The sequence below is a fragment of the Girardinichthys multiradiatus genome, chromosome 18, assembly GCF_021462225.1.
Source record: "Girardinichthys multiradiatus isolate DD_20200921_A chromosome 18, DD_fGirMul_XY1, whole genome shotgun sequence".
Taxonomy (NCBI): Eukaryota; Metazoa; Chordata; class Actinopteri; order Cyprinodontiformes; family Goodeidae; genus Girardinichthys; species Girardinichthys multiradiatus.
The window spans coordinates 37,959,967-37,980,602 of NC_061810.1; the positions used below are offsets into that span (position 1 = coordinate 37,959,967).

A 20,636-nucleotide genomic window follows, 5' to 3' on the forward strand; every position below is an offset into this window, starting at 1 on the left:
CTAGCTGCATTGACCCTGCCCTTGATAAAACACAGTGGACCAACACCAGCAGCTGACACGGCACCCCAGACCATCACTGACTGTGGGTACTTGACACTGGACTTCTGGCATTTTGGCATTTCCTTCTCCCCAGTCTTCCTCCAGACTCTGGCACCTTGATTTCCGAATGACATGCAGAATTTGCTTTCATCCGAAAAAAGTACTTTGGACCACTGAGCAACAGTCCAGTGCTGCTTCTCTGTAGCCCAGGTCAGGCGCTTCTGCCGCTGTTTCTGGTTCAAAAGTGGCTTGACCTGGGGGAATGCGGCACCTGTAGCCCCATTTCCTGCACACGCCTGTGCACGGTGGCTCTGGATGTTTCTACTCCAGACTCAGTCCACTGCTTCCGCAGGTCCCCCAAGGTCTGGAATCGGCCCTTCTCCACAATCTTTCCTCAGGGTCCGGTCACCTCTTCTCGTTGTGCAGCGTTTTTCTGACCACACTTTTTCCTTCCCACAGACTTCCCACTGAGGTGCCTTGATACAGCACTCTGGGAACAGCCTATTCGTTCAGAAATGTCTTTCTGTGTCTTACCCCTCTTGCTTGAGGGTGTCAATAGTGGCCTTCTGGACAGCAGTCAGGTTGGCAGTCTTACCCATGATTGGGGTTTTGAGTGAATGAACCAGGCTGGGAGTTTTAAAGGCCTCAGGAATCTTTTGCAGGTGTTTAGAGTTAACTCGTTGATTCAGATGATTAGGTTCATAGCTCGTTTAGAGACCCTTTTAATGATATGCTAATTTTGTGAGATAGGAATTTGGGTTTTCATGAGCTGTATGCCAAAATCATCCATATTAAGACAATAAAAGACCTGAAATATTTCAGTTAGTGTGCAATGAATCTAAAATATATGAATGTTAAATTTTCATCATGACATTATGGAAAATAATGAACTTTGCTAATATTTTGAGAAGGACGTGTATTTCAAAACCTGTCACTGTTGTACTTGTGACATGAACATGGAAGCATCCTACAATAAATGAGGATTGTGAAAAGCAGAGTTTCTGAACTTTGGTACTTGTGAAAACTTTACAACAGAGCATTTTATTGCCCTGTTTTGCATTTTAACCTGTTACAATCTAAAGATCACAACCCCAGTTCAACCTGAATTTCAAGGTGCCTGAAGTCAAAAAGTTGTGAAATGGTCCTTTTTCAGTTTTGAATGTGTGTGCATTCAGTTAGTCACTCAAAATACTGATGGGTAAAATGTTAAAATCAAAGAGTAATCAGATTTTGGCCTTTAAAAAAATTAAACATGAGAAAAAAAGTCGGGAAAATCCGTCAAAACATTTTTCCAGACTTACTTTTCTTTTTTCTATACTTATCCAGACCAGGGAGATTGTCGGATATCATACTTCCAGAGTTTTCAGGACTGTGCAGAAACCATGGTTACCATCCTCCTCTTTCTGCCTGATAGTAAATTACGGAGGTTGTAGCTACCAGCCTAGAGGCTAAAAGCTAAAAGAAACCTCTGTGCTGTGTTATATTTCCACCCCAAGGAAACAGTACATCATGGATTACTGGAAACTCTGATCAACTTAAAAGAGGAAAGTACAATTTAAAAAATGCTTCAGTTAAATTTATTTAAATGGTTTATCTCTGGTACCAATAACATTATTAAATAATATTTAAATAGGATTTCTTTGCCCTCACCCAATAAACGTACTTAAGGTAAAGCTTGATTTTTAGTGTGACATTATGATACTGAAATATAAGTGATTAATATATTTTAAGGCTTTTCAACATATTTACCAGGGCTGCAAACACATTTCACAGTATCTGTAGCTAAACAGTTTTCAAATCACAAATTACCTGGATGCTAAAGAGCAAAAAGACAGACAAACTGGGATTCAAAATAAGCCTCACAGTAGCTGTCTCTTTAAATAAACAACTGATGGAGTCACTGTGTGTGTTAGCAGTACCCGTTTGAGCAGCTGGGTGTGGAGAAGAGGTCAATGGTTGGTGCTGTGCTGATGGTGCCCCCGGTGGTGGAGATTGGCGATGTATCGGTGGTGGAAAAGGATGGCCTCTTTGAGAGCTCTTTAAGCCTTTGTTCCTGTGAAGATAAAATAAAGGCTGCAGATGAGTAAAACACTCAACTGAGACACATTCATTGATTGGATCTTAAATGTACGTAAACTTTACACAAACCTTGAGAGCTTTGAGTCGGGCCTGTTCCTCCTCGAGAGCAGCCTGCTTCTCCCGCTCATCCACCTTAGTGAAAGACATCCCTGTGCTGGCCAGCGATGACACTGCGTTTGATAGAGTACTGGCCCTGCAGAAAAAAACCACATCAAATTAGCAAGGAGGAACAATCCAAAACTGACAGAAAAGCAGCATCAATGGTGGGGAGTAATACCTGCTGGCTGCAGTGGAGTCTTTCACTTTCTTCCCTTCTAGGGAGGCCAAATGCTGCTCCAGAGCTTCGAGGAGGCTGCTGGGAGCCTGTCATGACAGAAAGCACACAGTCAGCAAATACTTGAGACGTAGAAAATGTGTGTATGGACATCAACACTATAAAAAGGACAGTGGTGGGCAACCAAGATGGAGCAGAAAGCACAAAACCGCCATGAAATACGTCAAAAACAATGTATTAGCCAATTTCAGAGAATTACACCAGCTCCAGGATATAAGTCACCAACCACTGATCGATGACTGCATTCCAGCCAAAAAGCTACTTTGAATGAGAGAGCAACATCTGTGGGGGATGATGTACTGCACCACAGCTCTTTCAACAACATGGCCGTTGTTGAATTGGCCGTGTCTAAAGCACAACAGGGCAGCCGTTTTTACAGGAGACGATCTACGCTGGGTTTCACCTCAACGACACGACCCGAGTAAAACAGAATTTACCACAGCGAGTGTTTTTTCCTTCAACTGCTTTTCACCACGATGTGGGAGACAAGAGTCAGAGCAGAGGCATGCAAAAAGACAACACTGAGGCAAGTCACAAACAGAGAAGAAGAGTGAAATAACAGTACTTACACAAACTGTGAACTAAAGTGGAAAGATAAGGGGGGAAAATACAGAATATAAAGGTGGTGACAGTCAGAGGGAAATGCATTTTAACTCAAGTTCTTTGGGATAAAATATTTATGCAACAGCTTGTGCAGTTTTATTTAATATTACTTTAATTTGGAGATAAACTGTCAATGTACAGCATTTAAGAGTTGACTTCTTCTATAGTGTGGACTTGACACCTTTATTTACTGAAGCAGACTAGTTAGAAGAGCAGAAGGAGAATCAGAAGCAAAAAGAGGAAGAAAATGCCGCCTTTGGCAAAACATGCGGCCGAAAAAAAAAAAATCATGCAAAATCGTTAGAGATGCACCGAGAAATCGACTAGTGAACAGAACAGGATGATTTCCAATTTTGTCGGCCTTGACCAATGACAGGATGGTCGCAAACACAAAAACATGGTGTTTTTTTTTTTTTTTTATCAGAGCGCGGACTGTATGGATACCAGGTCATATTAACAACTGCTGTGGCTGAGTGACAAAGACTCAAAGCGAGACATTTTCAGGATCAGTAAGACGTTTAAAAACTATGTATACCAATTTAAAACGAAACTGAATTTTCTTTGACAGATGTTTGCAGATCAATCAGGCTGCGAGAGGGTGAGAGAGAACAAGACTTTCAGCAGAGAACAGAGTACAGCAAAGTTGCTTGGTTTTATTCTTAAGCTTTGAACTGCTGTATATCGTGGAACAAGTTAGGTTTGGGAATGTTGGCAGCTTTTTTGGAAATCTTACAGTTAAAGTATGGATTTATGTTGTATTGCAGAAGCTTGATCTTTTTACGGGCACTGTGCCACATCCAGCGCCATCAGATGCCCCAGACTGGCCCGCAGGAATCAACAGAAAATCATAAGATTAGACATGCACCAAGTGTCAATTCTCCACACAAATTAGAAATGTGCTGCTTTATTATGAAAGCCTGGCTTTTATGTTGAAGGTGATGCTGTCATTACTCTGTTTCAGGTAGCTTACATGCTAAAAAGAGAGACTGAGGCAGAAACTAGAGTATTCAACAGTACACTGTGTTCCAAGTATGTTACAACCTGTCATTATAGCAATATCAGTTCATCAATATCAATTCCTAATTTTGTGTGGTCCTGTTTACTTACTGAAGTCAAAAGGTAAAGTAGCATGTCGCATTTTATTGTTCATGTTAAGTAATGTTTGGAGTTATTCGTACAGTAAATGATCCGTCCCTCGAAGCAATCATAGCAACTTGGGTGAGCCGAAGGGAAAATTATTTACCTAGCCCTGGTCGATGCAAAACATAGAAATCACAGTTTTTGATGGTAGCCATGCTAACCGCTAATGTAAGATGCTAAAGTCAGCTAATGTCAACTGTATAATCATCTGGTTTTTGATTTGATTCATTAGTAAGACCCTGTTGTACAGCGAGTAGCCTAACACACAGCGAGAAAAATGAAGGATCCATAGCAGGGAAGCTAGAAAAAACATTATTTGAATCTTGTTCTTATATTTTTTATATTACAGGGATATCACAATGTGCCAAATTCGGTATCAGCAGATTTTACAATCCTCGATGCAAAACTCTGATCGGTGCATCTCTAAAGCCACAGGTCTTGTTTGAATAACATCTCGGTGTAATCTACATCTATGCTCTAGTCAGACCAAAACAAAAAAAGGGAGAAGGTCTTTGCTGGAAATAAAGAAAGCAAAGCAAGGCATGGCTTTTATTGCTTTTTAAAATCATTATTTGATTTAAAAACGACTGTTTACCTGTGATAGGTCCGGGATGTCGCCTCGGTCAATTCCCACCTGCTGTTAAAAAGAAAAAAAGCTGATTGTAAAACCACAGAAGTCCTATATGGCAATTTCATGAGTGAAAATGGCGTCTAATCTACCTCGGCTACTTTGAGAAACTCTGATATCCGGGTCATGCGAGTAAGGAACTTTTTATAAATGTCCAAGCCTTCTTTACACTGAGTCTTCTTCATGTCAAAGTATTTCTCTGTAGGAAAGAATGCACTATGTAACACCACGGTACTTTTTTTTTACGTATTGAAAAAAAAAGTAGTGCCTAAGATCTCACCGAGCAGGTTGATGATGCCTTCGTTATAAGCAGCAAAGAGCCTGATGGAGTCTTTGAAGAGGAGCATGAAGGCTGCATTGATGACTCCATTAGTCAGCTCGTTGGCATTGACCTAAGGAAAGGCAGTCAGCCAGGACTATTTATATCAAAAGACACTGCACTGAGACACAAACTGTGTGCAATGTGAGTTACAACTTAAACTTTACACTCCAGCAGCTTTTAACCATACAAACTACAGAGCTAACAGAGACTTTAGTTTAAACTCACATTAAAATCGAGTAGGGCGTCCATCTGGTTCTGAATAATGGGTATAGTCTTGAGCAGCTTCTCTGTATTCATGGTCCTCATTACGCCGTCGACACTGCAGAGACGTGGTGTCACTGTTACTGAATGAATCTGCCAATTATCCAACGTGTCAGATGAATTTAAAAACATCGCTGGTCAATTTTCTTTTAACTGTAAGTAACATCTCTGAACGTCCCATTTCTCCAACTGATTTTTACAGGCTACGTTACTGGTTACAGCAAAGAATTTTGAATGTTATTCTTTTTTAATTTGTTTCAAGAGAAATCGGGAATCATCTAAAAACTGTATTGGCATGGGAGGGAAATCAGCCACAAAATTCTGAGCCAAGCATCTTTAAAATAAATCCCAAGAAACAATCACCTCTGGTAAGTTTTTCTGCCATTTTATACTGAAAACCAACCACGAAAACATAAGTCACTTATTTGTTAACCACCACTGTCGTTAAAAAACTGGAACATACAGCACCTTTGCATCCAGGTCGCTGCACTTTGAGTTAGAGATGGGAAATATTGTATCATTTATAAACCGTTAAAACCATTTCACCACTTTTGGTTCCATAAGGCAAACAAACACGTTCTCATTTAAAACATGACTGGCTGGAATTACGATGTAGATGTAATTAGTGTAGTGAAGACGACTATTGAAGGAGTTTGTGCGCTTATACGGCTCAGGACTGTATGCAGTGAGATATTTAGCTAAGACAAAAACTTTGATTTTGTTAAAAATGTTATTGTTGAAATAGAAAAAAGGACGCGTCATTTTTTTTTTTTTTACTCTACATCTCATTCCTACTTAAAATATACACACAGACACATTTTTTTTTAATCAGATGTACCAATGTGCAAGAGCAATTACTTAAACATATGTGCAAAATGAACCAATCACTCTTCAGTTACACTGCAAGCTTAGTGCAAAGTAATCTCTTCAAGCTAAACCTGTCATATTTAGCAAAAGCAGGTATTGATCTGCTTTAAAGAAGCTGTAATACACCATCAGACGGTGTCCAATACTTCTTAGAAGACAGAAGTGAGAAGTCGTTTCCCTGCGTTTCTAATAACGAGCCTCTCTGAACTGGCAGTAGAGATCATGAAAGGATAATATTTGCATGTACGTGTGGTGTGGTCCACTTCCTGTAAGCCAACACCAATATCAAGCTAAACCGCATCCTCTTGGTTAAAAGACTTAACAAAAAGAAGCTTAAAATAAAGCAACCTTCTGACTGCCACTAAAATATTACTTCTAAGCAATATCATGAATCAGTTATTACAATATAAGACTTATGTTCTGATATTTAATCTATCAAAGTGTAGCATCACTGTTAAAACACCTGAAAATGAAAGATTTGAGTTTCTGAATTAAAAACTAGTTTGTTAATTCAAAAGAAAAAATTACCAGTTTATCTCTAAAACTATGGAGAACAAGACTGCACTACGACAACACTGCAGGAAACAGATTGTTTAATCTTACCCCCGTTTAACTTTTGTGAAGTCAAAGGCAACTTGTCTGTAGGACACCGCTTTCTCATTCAGGTACCGACTATACCTCCTGATGAATGTAGACATGTCATAACCTGCAACGTCACACAGCAGCAGGAAAATAATATCATAATTAACCTTTATTCTTCTCCTTTGGTTCTTTTCTTTTAATATATTTTAGATGTTCTTCAATTGAAATGTTACCTTGTAGTCCACTTTTGTCCAAAAAATTGCTGAGGTTGAAAAGTGTATTCCTTGAAGCCAGGTACTGGATAAAACGCTGTAAGAGGAGAAGAGTGGTTGAAGACAACACTCAAAGCATTATATGACGATGAGGATGTTGCGAGCAACAGCTGCTGAAGCCTTTCACCTCATTGCCATAAACCATGAGGTGGTGTGTGGTGATGAGCGACTTGAACACAACCACCCAGCTGGTGTTGGTGGTCCTCTCGAATAAAGAGTCGGCCAGTTGGGGAATGTTCACGTTCATCTCATTGGTGCAGTGGATCAAATCTGAAGACAAACAATAATCATGAGTCAAAGGATTGAATGTAACTGCTGTCCAAGTCTGTGACTCAAGCCTAATAATATGGAATAAGTTACACCTTCTCCTTCTTCAATGTATATTATACAGAAATTCAACAATGCATTTAGTATTAAACACAAACACTGGGGAATCCTGCAGGATTTATCATTTGTGCATACAGAAAAAAGTTACAATATCACAAAAACAGACATTGATATATTTGATTACAAAAATTCACTGGGGTTAAATGATAAATGAATCTTCCCACTGACTGAACATATTACTGATTCAATAAAAAGTCACAAAATAATACGGCATAAAACCACTGGCTCTCAACAAATAATGAAATATTCAACCATACAAAAGAATTGCAGGCACATTTGATTGGATTATGATCAGAGGATTCTCTAAATACTGTGCAGCACATCAGGAAGGTGTTTAAGTGACGTTTTTTATGCCAACAAACCCAAACAGGGACTCAAATTTATCATTATCTCAATATCACAAAGAACTACTTGAAGTACCATAAATATTAGCCAACTATACAAGTATCATATACGTACTGGTTCTCTCTGCCAGTAGATATATTTGGCGATGTTTGCGGTTTAATGCTACAGAAAATATTTTAGGAGGGTTTAAAATGTTCTGGTAGAGTCATCAAGAAACTCCAATTAAGTTATTTCCTTGTCGGATTTTGCAGATGTAGTCAGACGCAACGTTTTCGAATACGACCATGTTGTTGAGATGGAACCAACGAATTTAATTGTTTTTCCGACTGCTGTATAAACTATGCACCATCTGTTGGTGCAAATCAACACAGTTAAGCATTTTTTATTTTAATCAGGTCTCGTCTTCATCGCAACATTCAAACATTCTCCCACGACTTCCGAACATCCTGCAGCCTTTATTTTGAAAATACATTTGATGTACAGAGAAACAAATCTGCTCACAGATGAACCAACTGATTGTTTTATTTGACACTGAGCAAAGTTACTACTCCTTAGACACATTATTTTGTAATTCCTATGGTCAGATTTGTTTTATTCCCCACTAAAGAAGCTGATTTAACCCTGATAGATCATGTTAAACCAGCCAGCATTTTATGTTTAGAAAAAAAAAAGCTTGATTAATTATAATTGTAATAATTAATATAATAATGTGGGTAAAACAGGTAAATGATCGTCATGAAAGTCATATTTTTAACTGTACAATTTACAACAAAATGCATCATTTAACACAGCTACACTTAATATATTCATGTTATACAAAAACAATCTAAGTAAATAAATGTCTTAGTTGTCTAAATGTCTTTACACAAATAGGAGTGTCTTCGTTTGGTCTTCTAACAGTAGAACCAATACCGACTGATAATCACCTGGTTTTATAGACCATTCATTCCTGTAGTCTGGTTTTTATTGAAGAAAATATGACAACAGACTGGGATTGAGAGTTGTCTTTGATATTTACTGTGTGGCAGGCCAAATGTCCGTCTGCAAACCTTTTTAATGGTTGAATGGGAATGTTTGTGTTGATATTGTGGATCATATTCTCAGTGGTTTAAGCAACACAATGTTCTTTAAGTGTGTAGAATTCACTTCTGGCTTGAAAATGTTGGGAGTGTAGATAGTGTTGATCCACCCTGTTTTTTTTTTAACAGGAAAAGGGTGGATCCAGGGGCTGAGGCTTGTAATTTTATCTAATCAAGTCTCCAATGACTCATGTACGCCCATTTCAGGTCAGTTATTCTGACTTGACTGTGATGTGGTTCACTTTTGACTGTGATGGAGACAAAGTTGGTGTCAAAAAGTTAGTCTCCTTCAAGTTCGCACAATAAAAATCTGTTTGACGATTACAGCTCCAGTTTATAAAGATAAAATAAAATAAAAACACACCAAATATGCTGGAGGTAAATCGTGCAGTGCCGGTTTCCACAGAGACTTTAAATGCAACAATCTGAAAACTTTTTTTATTTCTACCACCCTAGGCCAAATAACTATTTGTTCAGACTAATTTCAACACAGTGTCCAAGACACTCATTTGGTTAAGTTTCCAGTAATGTTATGGTCTGTTTCCAGTTATGCAAACCTGTAGGGAGCCATAAAAGCCAACTACAAATACGGTCTAAACATGCGAGTCCTAGGAAAGGAGCAATATATTCTAAGGTCATCATAAAACCACAAACAACCATGACCTTATTATATTTGGTCCTGGCCCTACAAATAGGAGCCTTTTTTCTTTATGGTGTTACTGTTATCTTATACACAAAAGATTTAAGCTGCTAATAACAAATTAATAAATAAATTATAAAGATAACGTAATGTTACGGCACTCTAAAAACTGAGCATTATAAGAAAGAAAATAGACATTTTCGGCAGTACAATCTGATTTACAGTTATCAGAAAATTATGTTTTGTCAAAGCAATCATGTATCTCTTCATCTGAAGTCATTAATGCTCATTACAATTGTTAATGGCGAAGCTGCACCTCTTAGCAGGACACCGGTGAGTGCACAGCAATAAGATGTTAACCACTCGTGTTCTGTCCCACTTCCTTTGCTCATACTTTGCCTTCATGATTATAGTTTGAAGAGCCAGGCTCCAGCTGCACAGATGACCCTGCCATTCACGGCACTGATCAGACTGAGTATGTGGGCCTCTCTTTCTGTCCTATATTTGACTTTTTCAAAGGCGGGGGACTATAAGTAGGACAGAATAACCTTCCAGAGAAGCAGCAGAAGCAGTAGCAGTGGTTAGCATGGCTGGTTGAACGGCCCAAAGTGGATGACGAAGACGAGTGGAGCCAGGAGGGGGAAGATGAGGAGGGTCAGTATGGGGGAGTAATGAAGGCTGTAATCAGTCCACAAAGTAACTACAGTCATCAACGTTAATGATTTCCAAATGAATTCATTCACAAGACTGAAATGAATTTATGTAACAGTCATGACTAAGTGTGACACTCCGCCAAGCAGAGTGTCTCCATAACAGGGCTGAATATTAACATATTTACATGTCAAATCAATTCAAGGAATCAACATGTTAAAAACGTGCATTCGTAATGCAGGAGACTGGATAGGTATGTTAAGTTGCTCATATAACCAGAGTGGATCTGTAAAACACACACACACAGGACGGTGTGATTAAGGTGTCATAATAACACTCAACTAGAGTGAATTATACAACAGCACCTTAGTAACATTAACCTATAACCTAGCTGCACTAATCATGCACAGTTCAGGATATCATCGCTCTTCAGGAGGCAAACGCTGACATCATGTGTCTTTGCCTCTGATTCATAGCCTGCTTGAATCCTGATCCCTCAGGCAGCAGCTTCATCTAAAATCAAACTTTGACCAGCGTTCAGCCTCTACCTGCTTCAGAGTTTTTAAGAGTTTTGCATGTTTTAGTCAGAAGCAGTTTTAAAACTCTGGGATTATTTTGGCAAAAGAAAATCACCAGACAGAGTTATGCAATTGTGCTTAGAAATCTAACTCTGTTACTAGTTCACCCATTTGGGGACGTAGGAATTTAATCCATCTGTGCCATCTTGTGTTAAAGTTCAGTTTATCTTGTCTCTTAAGATATTACTTACATGCATACGTCAGCCTCTAGATAAATACGCAGATTTAGGTAAACAGATATAAAACAACTACACTGATTAAATTCGCCTTAGATAATGGTATAACCTGTTAGAAAATCCTATAGAACTTATTCATTTACACATATAAGGACGTATTGTCCTTGGCTGTATGATTTAACTCAAAACCATTCTTAATTAAAACTAAATACAAACCAAACCTTTTCAGTGATTATCATCGTTACATTTACCATGAAGAAAGAATACAGCTCTTTAATTTGGGAATTCGATTTAGTGTGAAATCTGTTTGTAAAATGGATTCAACTCTCTTCTACTGAATGTAATTGGCTCGAAATTTGACTGTGATTGGATTGGAATAAACTGGACTGATCTGAAGTAAAACATAAAAAATATTTGGTTTACAGTCTGCAACCCAAAAATAAAATAAAACTAGTGCTGAGGATAGTTTAAGATGTTTTACTGAATATTAGAAAATATGTTCTCTAAAGTTGAAATGGCAGTGTATGTGCTTAGTAAAGGTCTGAACGGGTTTTTTTTCAGTTAATTTGCTAACTTGAAACTATATTAGACACTCTAAGTGCGTCAGGCTGGTAGTATCTTTTTGATTGTCCCACAGAGTAAAAGCGGACCTTCGCCACAATGACGGTAGTACACAGTTAACAGATTAAACAGACCAGATTATCCTGAACACTACAAACATCTGGATAATAATTCACTTAGAAACTGTAAAACAGTACTGCATTTTTACCAGCATAACTAATAAAACAAGTTTAATAATCTGTTTTTTTGCCATGACTGTGTGTTTTTGCAACTGGAAATATTTTCAAACAGCTGGGTTTGTCTTTCTTGTAGACAAGTAAATATGCAAGAGCCTTCTTTCACACTGACCAGCAGTGTGCAGCACTGCATAACTCAATGCTCTGTAAAACATAAGACCTCTGTATACCCTGACTCCGGTAACTGGCCTGTGCCTTTTTGAAAGCTTTCAGTTCATACATCCTGGTATAACTGAAATAATTCCAACAATAAAAGAACTTTCTGATAAAATCTTAATACAGTTTTGGTTCAGAATAAATTGGACCTGTCCAAAACAAAACCTGAAACTGTGCATTCTTTTTTTGTCAACCTAGTCTGTGAAAGAGGGTCCTTAATTACCATTAAATATTTTTAACCAAAGTCCTTATGCATCTGAGAACTCTAACCGGTTGGTGGAATATGACAAGTTAATATTTAAGTTGAGTGATAAAACATTATGACTTTATATTGATATATTGACATTGTAACTTCCAGAACTATTTAAAAAGGTGTGGTTTATCAAATTATTATCTTTTATGAAAACAATGCCAGTCAGCTATCAGGCTCCAGAATGTGAACCTTTCCCCAAGTCCAAAATATTTAAAACACAGCCAACAGCTAGTGCAGGTTAACATATTTAATTTCATTGATCGATTTTTATTTATGGGCCTATAAACAGTAAGATAAAAGCATTTCATCAGGTATACACACACCTAACTAGAAAATACTTATTTTCCTTTGTCAGAACTGTGATTACAAACAAACATACAAAAGCCAAAAAGAATCGTTTAAACCATTTTTAAGTTAATTCTGGCTGCCACCCAACCAACCAGCATCCATACTGTGTTAACATAAAATAAAAAAAGAAAACAATTATCTGCGCTGTGTCTCCTAGTACCACTGGACTGCTGGCTGCCTTAGGAGAAGCCAACAGAGTGTCATTCTGCCAACTTTCACTCATCTCAACACAGTGGAGTCACCTCAGCAGCACCACACGTGCAAAACCTTGCAACATTTTCCACCAAACAACACAAAAATAAGCAACACAATAACCATTATAACCAGCTCTGATGGTCATTTTCAGCTGTTTCAGCCCACAAAGCACTGTGATGAGCCTGCAGTCTGACATAACACACAGGGTTTATTGTGAGTGAACTTTAACCATCACACTGGGCCTCCAACAAAACCACCTTTATTACCGTCACTGCATTTGCAAGTAACAATTGATATGCAGAAAATGTACCACTGCATTACAAGTACTGACAGGCTGAATTTAGACTCTTGTACCGTGTCTAGGTTGTCATTCTCATGATCTGCGTGAGACAGGAAGTTCCTTCTGCAGACCTCTGCCACAATCTATGTCCTTACAGAGTCACCTCAATGTTTCTGAAGCATAAAGCTACAGTTGATATCACATTAACCACACCTCCGTGCATATATGGGAGACATGCATTCAAGGGCTGTAGATTTATTGCATTTTTCATGTAAAAATCTAGTTAAAGTAATGGTTTGCTCCACAGTACCTATATACTTTTAGACACTTATTTAGCGCATAAATGAAACTTTTGTCCCCAAGAGAAGAAAAACTAATAATTTTGTGTTATTGACAAACAGCTTAGAAAATTGTATTTACAAAAGGCAATACTATAAAAGTTGTTAAATAAATGAATGAATCTGGAAAAGAGATAAATGCCATATTAAACAGAAATGTAGGTGCTCTTTTTGCATTTTAAAATGAATGGGAAAAGTATGACAACCGAAAATACTTCAGTCAAAACATCCCATCACAAATAGCTTCATTGTGTACCTGAAGAGGTCAGACACAACACAAAAGATCAACGACACAAAATGGCCGAAGGCGGAAAACGACCTGCACCATTTGAAATTATTCCTTCTTATCACAATTAGATTTTATGTTTTTAAAAAAACCTTAGATCATGATGCTTAATCTTTAAAACATTCTCCAATCACACGTCTGTTCCAATTAGTTTTTAATAACTGAAAGGTTAAATATTTTCTTTGTAATAAAGCACGTCAATGAATAAGTACGACTTGTCATAGTTTCTTGAGAGCAGGATTCTAGTTTTGTTACAGAGCAGCTGATGCACCTCTAGGCATGTTGTGGGCCCCCGCCAATAATTATTAGGTACAGGATCCTGAGGTGGTCATAATCTAAGTTCTACAAGGAATACAAAACAGTACTTAAAAAAATCAAAATAAAAACTTCTGAGATTGGTAATACTGTAAGGGGGAAATTAGTGCTGTCTTTATATCAGTTTAACTGACTTACTAGTAAACGCTTGTACACTCATCTGAAAGTTGGATCACAGGTCTCTTTAACAATGGAAGCACTGATTTACCAGATTTGTAAGCGGTACAGTTTAACGCTATCCAGAACATCAACTAACCTGGTCTAAATGCCAAGAAAACTTAAAACAAAATTGTTTACATTTTCACAAATGCAATAAAGGTTTCAGAATTTATTCATTTTGATTTGAAGAATCTGTCCCGTTTATATTTATTCGGCGCAGGTTTGACTCGTCCAAAAGCTGTGGTTTTGAAACAGGCGTAGCATCTAGATAAACTAAATGCAAAAACAATAAATAAAATAGCCTTTTTTCAGAAAAAATGAATTAAGATTTTGAAAATCACTGTTAAAAGAACTTGTAAGCAGTGTAGAAAAATGTAAGTACGATTTGATGAGGCAAAGTACATCCTGACCTAGACTACAATGGCAGAGCTTAAATTTAGTTTAACTGTCATTTATCCTAAATCAGACAAAAAAATATCTGAGCATTCAAAAGATTTTTTGTTCAATTTCAAGGGATGATCTATTTTTTGTTAAATTCAGCTAATTTTCGTTTTCCTGTGTTACAACTTTTTGCAGGTTTCAACGTAGATTAAGGGAGAAAAAAAAAAAAAAAACAATCAAGAATTTCAGCTTTCAAAAATACTCCTAATTTTTAACCTACAGACATAAAATTGGTACCACTTAAAAAAGTTAATGGTTTTTCAGATACGACCACTTGTTCTGACAACTATTCTCAAAATTTTGCTAACATACCTGCTGAATTCAATTAAGTGATTGACTTTTGCTGAAAGTTTTACAGTAGTATGTGAACACCCCAGAAATTATGCAGATGCCTTTGATAAATATTCTGTTTGATGCAAAGCAGGCCTCAGGTAGAAAGAGGCCCTAAGCAAAACTTCATTTTGGGGCCCACTTTAAGTGAGTCCACAAGCTACCACACAGTGCCACTCACCTCCCTTTTATGTTGCCCATACTCAGTTTTTTTGTGCATATTTATTTTTCTTTTTTGCATTCTACATCGAACATAAGTTATTTTGCAAAAAACTAGTGGGCCAAGGGGGAACTAAATTGACTATAACAAATTATTTTGCTTGACAATCCATATGAGTCACAATATTTTTTTGAAAACGTACAGCACTTCAGATAAAGTTCTAATTTTAAATTTGTAAATGTTTTCAAAATTGAATTTCCATGTCTCGTATAACACATGCCGACATTGAGACTGCTTAGCCTGTGGCCCCAGGAGCACTTTAGTTTCAATAAGACATAATGATGAATGCACAATTTATAAACATATGAAGAGAAATCAACAAAGTTTGAAAGGGTTGTTAACAGACGGTTAAGTTTAAAAATATTATATCCTGGCAGACCTTAAACTGCCCATATGTGACAACTCTGAAAAACAACTAAAAGTTGCAAAGCATGATTAAATATTGATCAAGCATAGACAGCATTAAAGGTAGGTCAATGGGGCTGTAATGCACGTCCAATTTATTCTGTTTAAGGTCACAAAACAAACTTGGGCAAGCTCCGACTACTACAGTAAAACTGTAGTAATGTAATAAAAGTGCTGATAAAGAAAGAAACAACACTTAAATTACTTCCAGAATGTGAAGCCTCTAAATCAATACATCCACAATCTTACATTATCATACATGTGAAAACAATTCTTCTTTAAAACTGAATTCGAGTACAACATCTATCCAGAAGTTAAAAAGCCAAGTTATTCAAAAGTTTAACAGAGCTCAGAAAAAAGCAAAAGTTCTGAAACTGGCTGTAAAAGATGACTCTGTTAGCACAACTTTCAAACTATTAATGCTCTATTAAGTATGTGTACAGGACATTTTTCAACCTATTCTGTGAGTATTAAATTTCTCTGTGGGTGCCAATACTATCAAAAAGCCCTAAGCAACAGCAAAATTAGCTTTTACCTGGACCGGCCCTGATTTAAGGTCGCAACTTTTAACATGGTTTAATGTAATTTAAGGGACATAAATCAACCCAGAATGTTTGATTTTAAAATACTGTATTTGTTCATAATTTCTAATCGGCATACACGATCTTGGTATTGCATAAAATTATTTGAATGCGCTTCCAAATAAAATAAGTCATGGTGACAAATATCTGTTATGAAATAACCTGCATACATAGATAGCTGTTTAAAAGCAGTGAAATAGTCCTTTAAGTATCGAATCGTCTGCTAACTCCAGCTTCGGGGCTTTAGCATTCACTAATGTTCCATTTATAAAACCTGTAAAACACCCAAATCAATTTTGTTACAGTTTAAGACGCCGCAGGGCTTTATAAGGTACAACGTTCAAGCTATGAGTCAAGTATTAGAGACAAAACCAGGTAGCATGACAAGCTAATATGACAACTATCGTAATGAAACACGAAGAAACATTTCTCAAGCGTTAATACAGCCTACTTGCAGCGTCGAGATCAATTAAATACCCATCACAAGCATGCCAATAAGGCCTGTGGATGCTGTGAAAACAATATAATCTCCCTGTCATGAGCAGCATCTGCTAGCATGTAGCCTCCGGTGAGGCTCTGAGGCCTTCTCCTAGCTTCCACCATCGCCATAACTCGGCTCGGTTTCATTGGGGAGCAGCTAAGCCATAGCTTTAACTTTTAACCATAAGTGACCTGTTCAGATATACTCACAATCCAAATGTTTCTTCTTTGGGCCCATAATTTCGTGCGTGGTGGCCTTGCATACTGTTTTCGACACCGCGGATCCCGTTACACTGTGCTGGGCTGCCGTTATCCTGTCCGTAATGCTCTGTCCCGACATCTTCGCTTTACTCAACGCAACAAAAGACTCACAAATTTGAAGCCCGAAAGGCTTTGTCTTCCGATGTTAGATTTTCTTTTTTTCCAGCTGTTTAAAAAAATGAAATTGGATCTCCACCTCCTCCTTTGCCTCTCAAGACCCCCCTTTTTCCCCACCTCGCTTGGAGGAAAGAAAAATCAAAACTAGGCTATGGCAGACGCGGACCAGGGGAGGGCGGAATATGAAGGGAAGCGGAATCTAACAACAATAAATATGTAAAAAAATATATATATATAATCGATTTTTTAGATGGGATTGGTCCAGATTCATTCAGACTTCAATAATGCCGAGATAATGAGGTTTCTTTCGCTGACTCATTCGACCCGGGTCTCTGTCTCGCTCTCATCCCGATGTAGCACACCGGATCCCTGCCTCCGCCGCTCCGCAAGTCGTCGTTGCCGCTTCTCCTCCCCCTGTTCCTCCTCCTACTGCCGCTGCCGCCCAACGTTTAAAGCGCTATTAAAAGTAGAAAAAGACCTATGAGAACTGGAAATGGCGGGCCTGTTCTGCTGTGCTCTCCTGCACACAACACAATGTTGTCCTGTGCACATCAGAACCTGCACATCAGAACCTGTACGGCTCGATTCTGCAGAACACTCCGCGGCACAGATCAGATATGGGGAAGAAAAAAAATAACCAAATGGATGAAAGAAGCCTGTGCTCAATATGAGTGGACACAACTCAGTGAGACCTAGCCAGAACATTACAATCACAAATTTAAGTGTATTTTATTTCATTTTATGTTAAACACAAACACAATGGGATAAATGGTTTTCAAAACCATTTGAAATAAAAATCTGAAAAGTGGTATGGGTTTGTGTTTAATTTTCACTAATACCACTAAAATCCTGTGCAACCAATTAGCTTCAGAAGTCAACTTATTAGAAAATAGTCCACCTGCGTGTGATTTAATTTTAGGATAAATACAGCTGTTTTGCTGATCAAATGACACAGGGATATACAGTTGTGTCAAAGTTCAAATCAGGGTTAGGTTGTAATACAGTCTGTCCTGTACACATCCATCATTTTGTGTTTTCGTTCAGCAACAAAACAGGACAGGTCCAGACTGCAACAAACAATCAGGTCTGCAGAGAGGATTATCAGGGTTGACCTTCCCTCCGTCAAGAACTTGTACAGGTCTAGTGTCGGTAAAAGGACAGCTAACCTCTATGCAGAGCCCACACATTATGGACACAAACTGATTAGACCATTACCTTCAGGTCGCCACTACAGAGCACTATTTGCAAAAAACAGCTGGAACAGAGACAGTTTCTTCCTGCAGGCTGTCTCTCTGATGAACACAATAAACACCATACAGCTAAACTAACAGACCAGTTCAGGAAGAGCTGCAGTGATCCATTGCTCAGGTGAAAGAATCTGTCATCAAAACAAATATTAGTCAAGCAGAGTTCTTGTGTGAAGGATGCTGTGTATGGAGAGCCGTTTCATTCAAAATTAAATAAATAAATACTGCTATTGATAAATTATTAATAAATATTCCATGAAATAAATAAATATCCCCATGAAATAAAACAAAATAATTATGTTAAAATACATTTTCATCTTATTTTATTTAATTCATTTCAAGATTTATTTAATTTACTTACATTTTTTTATTTATTTCATAATGCAGTTTTATTTTGTAAAGCTACTTTAGGAATTTCAGTTACTTTTAGTTTTTAACCCCTTTTTTCATTTTAAGCTCTTTTTATTTCATGTTCTAATAAGGGGGCGGAGTTTTATCTGTGGGGCGGCGCTGGGACACCAGGGCCGAGCTCAATTCGTGGCAGTGGCCGAGTCTCCTGGCTCCCTCTCCTGGCTCCGGCCGTAAATGCCGCTGTTTTTGTGGAAACCAATGCTGATTGTCGGCAAACGGGATGTCAATATTGTTATAGCCTGTTACTTTTAAGTGATGATGTCTTTATTGGTTTTTATTTAATAAACAGTGTTAGTGTTAGTGTTAGTTAGACCCATAACATAAGGTGGCTGTATTTACATGAGATGGAAAATAAATAGCACTATGTGTGTGTATGACGTGCTGAAAGGATGACGAAGACTTATTGCACAAACAGCTTCCACAAAAACAGTGGCAACTGCTGTGGCAGGCTTCTACGGCCGGTCTGGCACCTTTTGGCATCCTCGCAGAATCCCCTGGCTCCCTCCGGCATGCTGTCTTCTGCCGGCCACAGCCACGAACTGAGCTTGGCCCTGCTGTTCCAGCGACACCCCACAGATAAAACTCTGCCCCCTCATTAGAATATAAGAACATTAAATAAAAAGAGCTTAAAATGAAAACGGGGTTAAAAAGTAAAAGTAACTGAAATACGTAAAGTAACTTTACAAAATAAAAGTGTCACAAAATAAAACTGCATTGTGACATAAATAAATAAATAAATCTTTAAGTAAATTAAATAAATCTTGAAATGAATTAAATAAAATAAGATGGACATTTCTTTTAACATAATTATTTTGTTTTATTTCATGGGGATATTTATTTATCAGATTATCCTGGTCAGGTTTGATCAGTCCAAGTAGTCTATTTTAGAATTTGAACATAAGATAATCAAATACTGTCCAGATTCCTTAAAAAAAAAACAAAGTAGCCTTTTAGTCTTGTGTCATTAAAAACCAAAGAATTACATATTATATAAATATGGACATGCAAAAAAAAAAATACAGAAAACCTGTCTGGGGTGCTACTGACAGACTTTTTTCCCAAGCACTTATTCAATTCAATTCATTTCAGTTTTATTTATATAGCGCCAATTCACAACATATTTTGTCTCAAGGCACTACACAAAAGTCAGGTACATACCTTCCAATTAATCCTAACCATTGAACAGTGCAGTTAGCTTTTTATTCAAATTGGATAAAAAGTTTTCCTATCTAAGGAAACCCAGCAGATTGCATCCAGTCAGTGACTCGCAGCATTCCCTCCTCCCGGATGAGTATGTAGAGGCAGTGGACGGTCACTGGCATTGACTTTGCAGCAATCCCACATACTGAGCATGCATGTAGCGACAGTGGAGAGGAAAAACTCCCTTTTAACAGGAAGAAACCTCCAGCAGAACCAGGCTCAGTTTGAGTGGCCATCTGCCACGACCGACTGGGGGTTTGAGAGAACAGAGCAGAGACACAAGAAGAACACAGAAGCACTGATCCAGGAGTACTTTCTATGGGAAGGAAAAGTAAATGTTAATGGACTTAGCTCCTTTAGTCGTTTCACCTAGAAAGAAAGAACAGATAAACTCTGAGCCAGTTTTCAAGGTTAGAGTCTGAAAGAGAGCACATAGAGTTTATGCCACCCCTCAATGGAATGGCACCCTGAGTGGTGAGCAAATTTTCCTATATCATAAACCGCTACTGGCTGTGCACTACACAAATCAGATCGTTATAGAAAAGTGGCAAGAGAAGGAAGCCATACACGTTTTTCCACATCAAACATGTAGAACAAAGTGCTCTGGGAAGATAGGACGAAAATAAACTTTTTGGTTGATTTGTAAATTGTTTTCAGTCAACAAAAATGAAAACTGTACATCACCCTGAACACTCCCCCTTTAAAACATGGCAGTGGCAGCATGGTGGTACGAAGACGTTTAATTTCGGCCCGGACAGGAAAACTGTTCACAGTTGATGGATGAAGCTAAATACAGCACAATGCAATTGAGACTGCAAAAGACTTGAGACTGT

General features: G+C 37.9%; 1 protein-coding gene across 14 annotated transcripts in view; it reads right to left on the bottom strand.

Annotated features, from left to right (window-relative positions):
* picalmb (phosphatidylinositol binding clathrin assembly protein b) overlaps positions 1–17,499 on the bottom strand; it is a 31,427-nt gene extending 13,928 nt beyond the window's left edge. For 3 of the 14 annotated variants that reach the window (XM_047391180.1, XM_047391182.1, XM_047391181.1), the window contains exons 1-12: positions 16,778–17,488; positions 7,255–7,397; positions 7,089–7,164; positions 6,877–6,979; positions 5,371–5,464; positions 5,104–5,215; positions 4,916–5,022; positions 4,791–4,832; positions 3,022–3,033; positions 2,396–2,481; positions 2,188–2,311; positions 1,959–2,092 (exon numbers count right to left, since the gene is read on the bottom strand). In XM_047391180.1, coding sequence (XP_047247136.1) covers positions 1,959–2,092; positions 2,188–2,311; positions 2,396–2,481; positions 3,022–3,033; positions 4,791–4,832; positions 4,916–5,022; positions 5,104–5,215; positions 5,371–5,464; positions 6,877–6,979; positions 7,089–7,164; positions 7,255–7,397; positions 16,778–16,907 — 1,163 coding nt within the window. In that variant the 5' untranslated portion in view covers positions 16,908–17,488. Of the gene's footprint in view, positions 1–1,958; positions 2,093–2,187; positions 2,312–2,395; positions 2,482–3,021; positions 3,034–4,790; positions 4,833–4,915; positions 5,023–5,103; positions 5,216–5,370; positions 5,465–6,876; positions 6,980–7,088; positions 7,165–7,254; positions 7,398–16,777 lie in introns of all 14 variants that reach the window. The other 11 variants (XM_047391183.1, XM_047391178.1, XM_047391185.1 and 8 more) reach the window with 9 other exon arrangements.
* Positions 17,500–20,636: the final 3,137 nt, after the last annotated feature.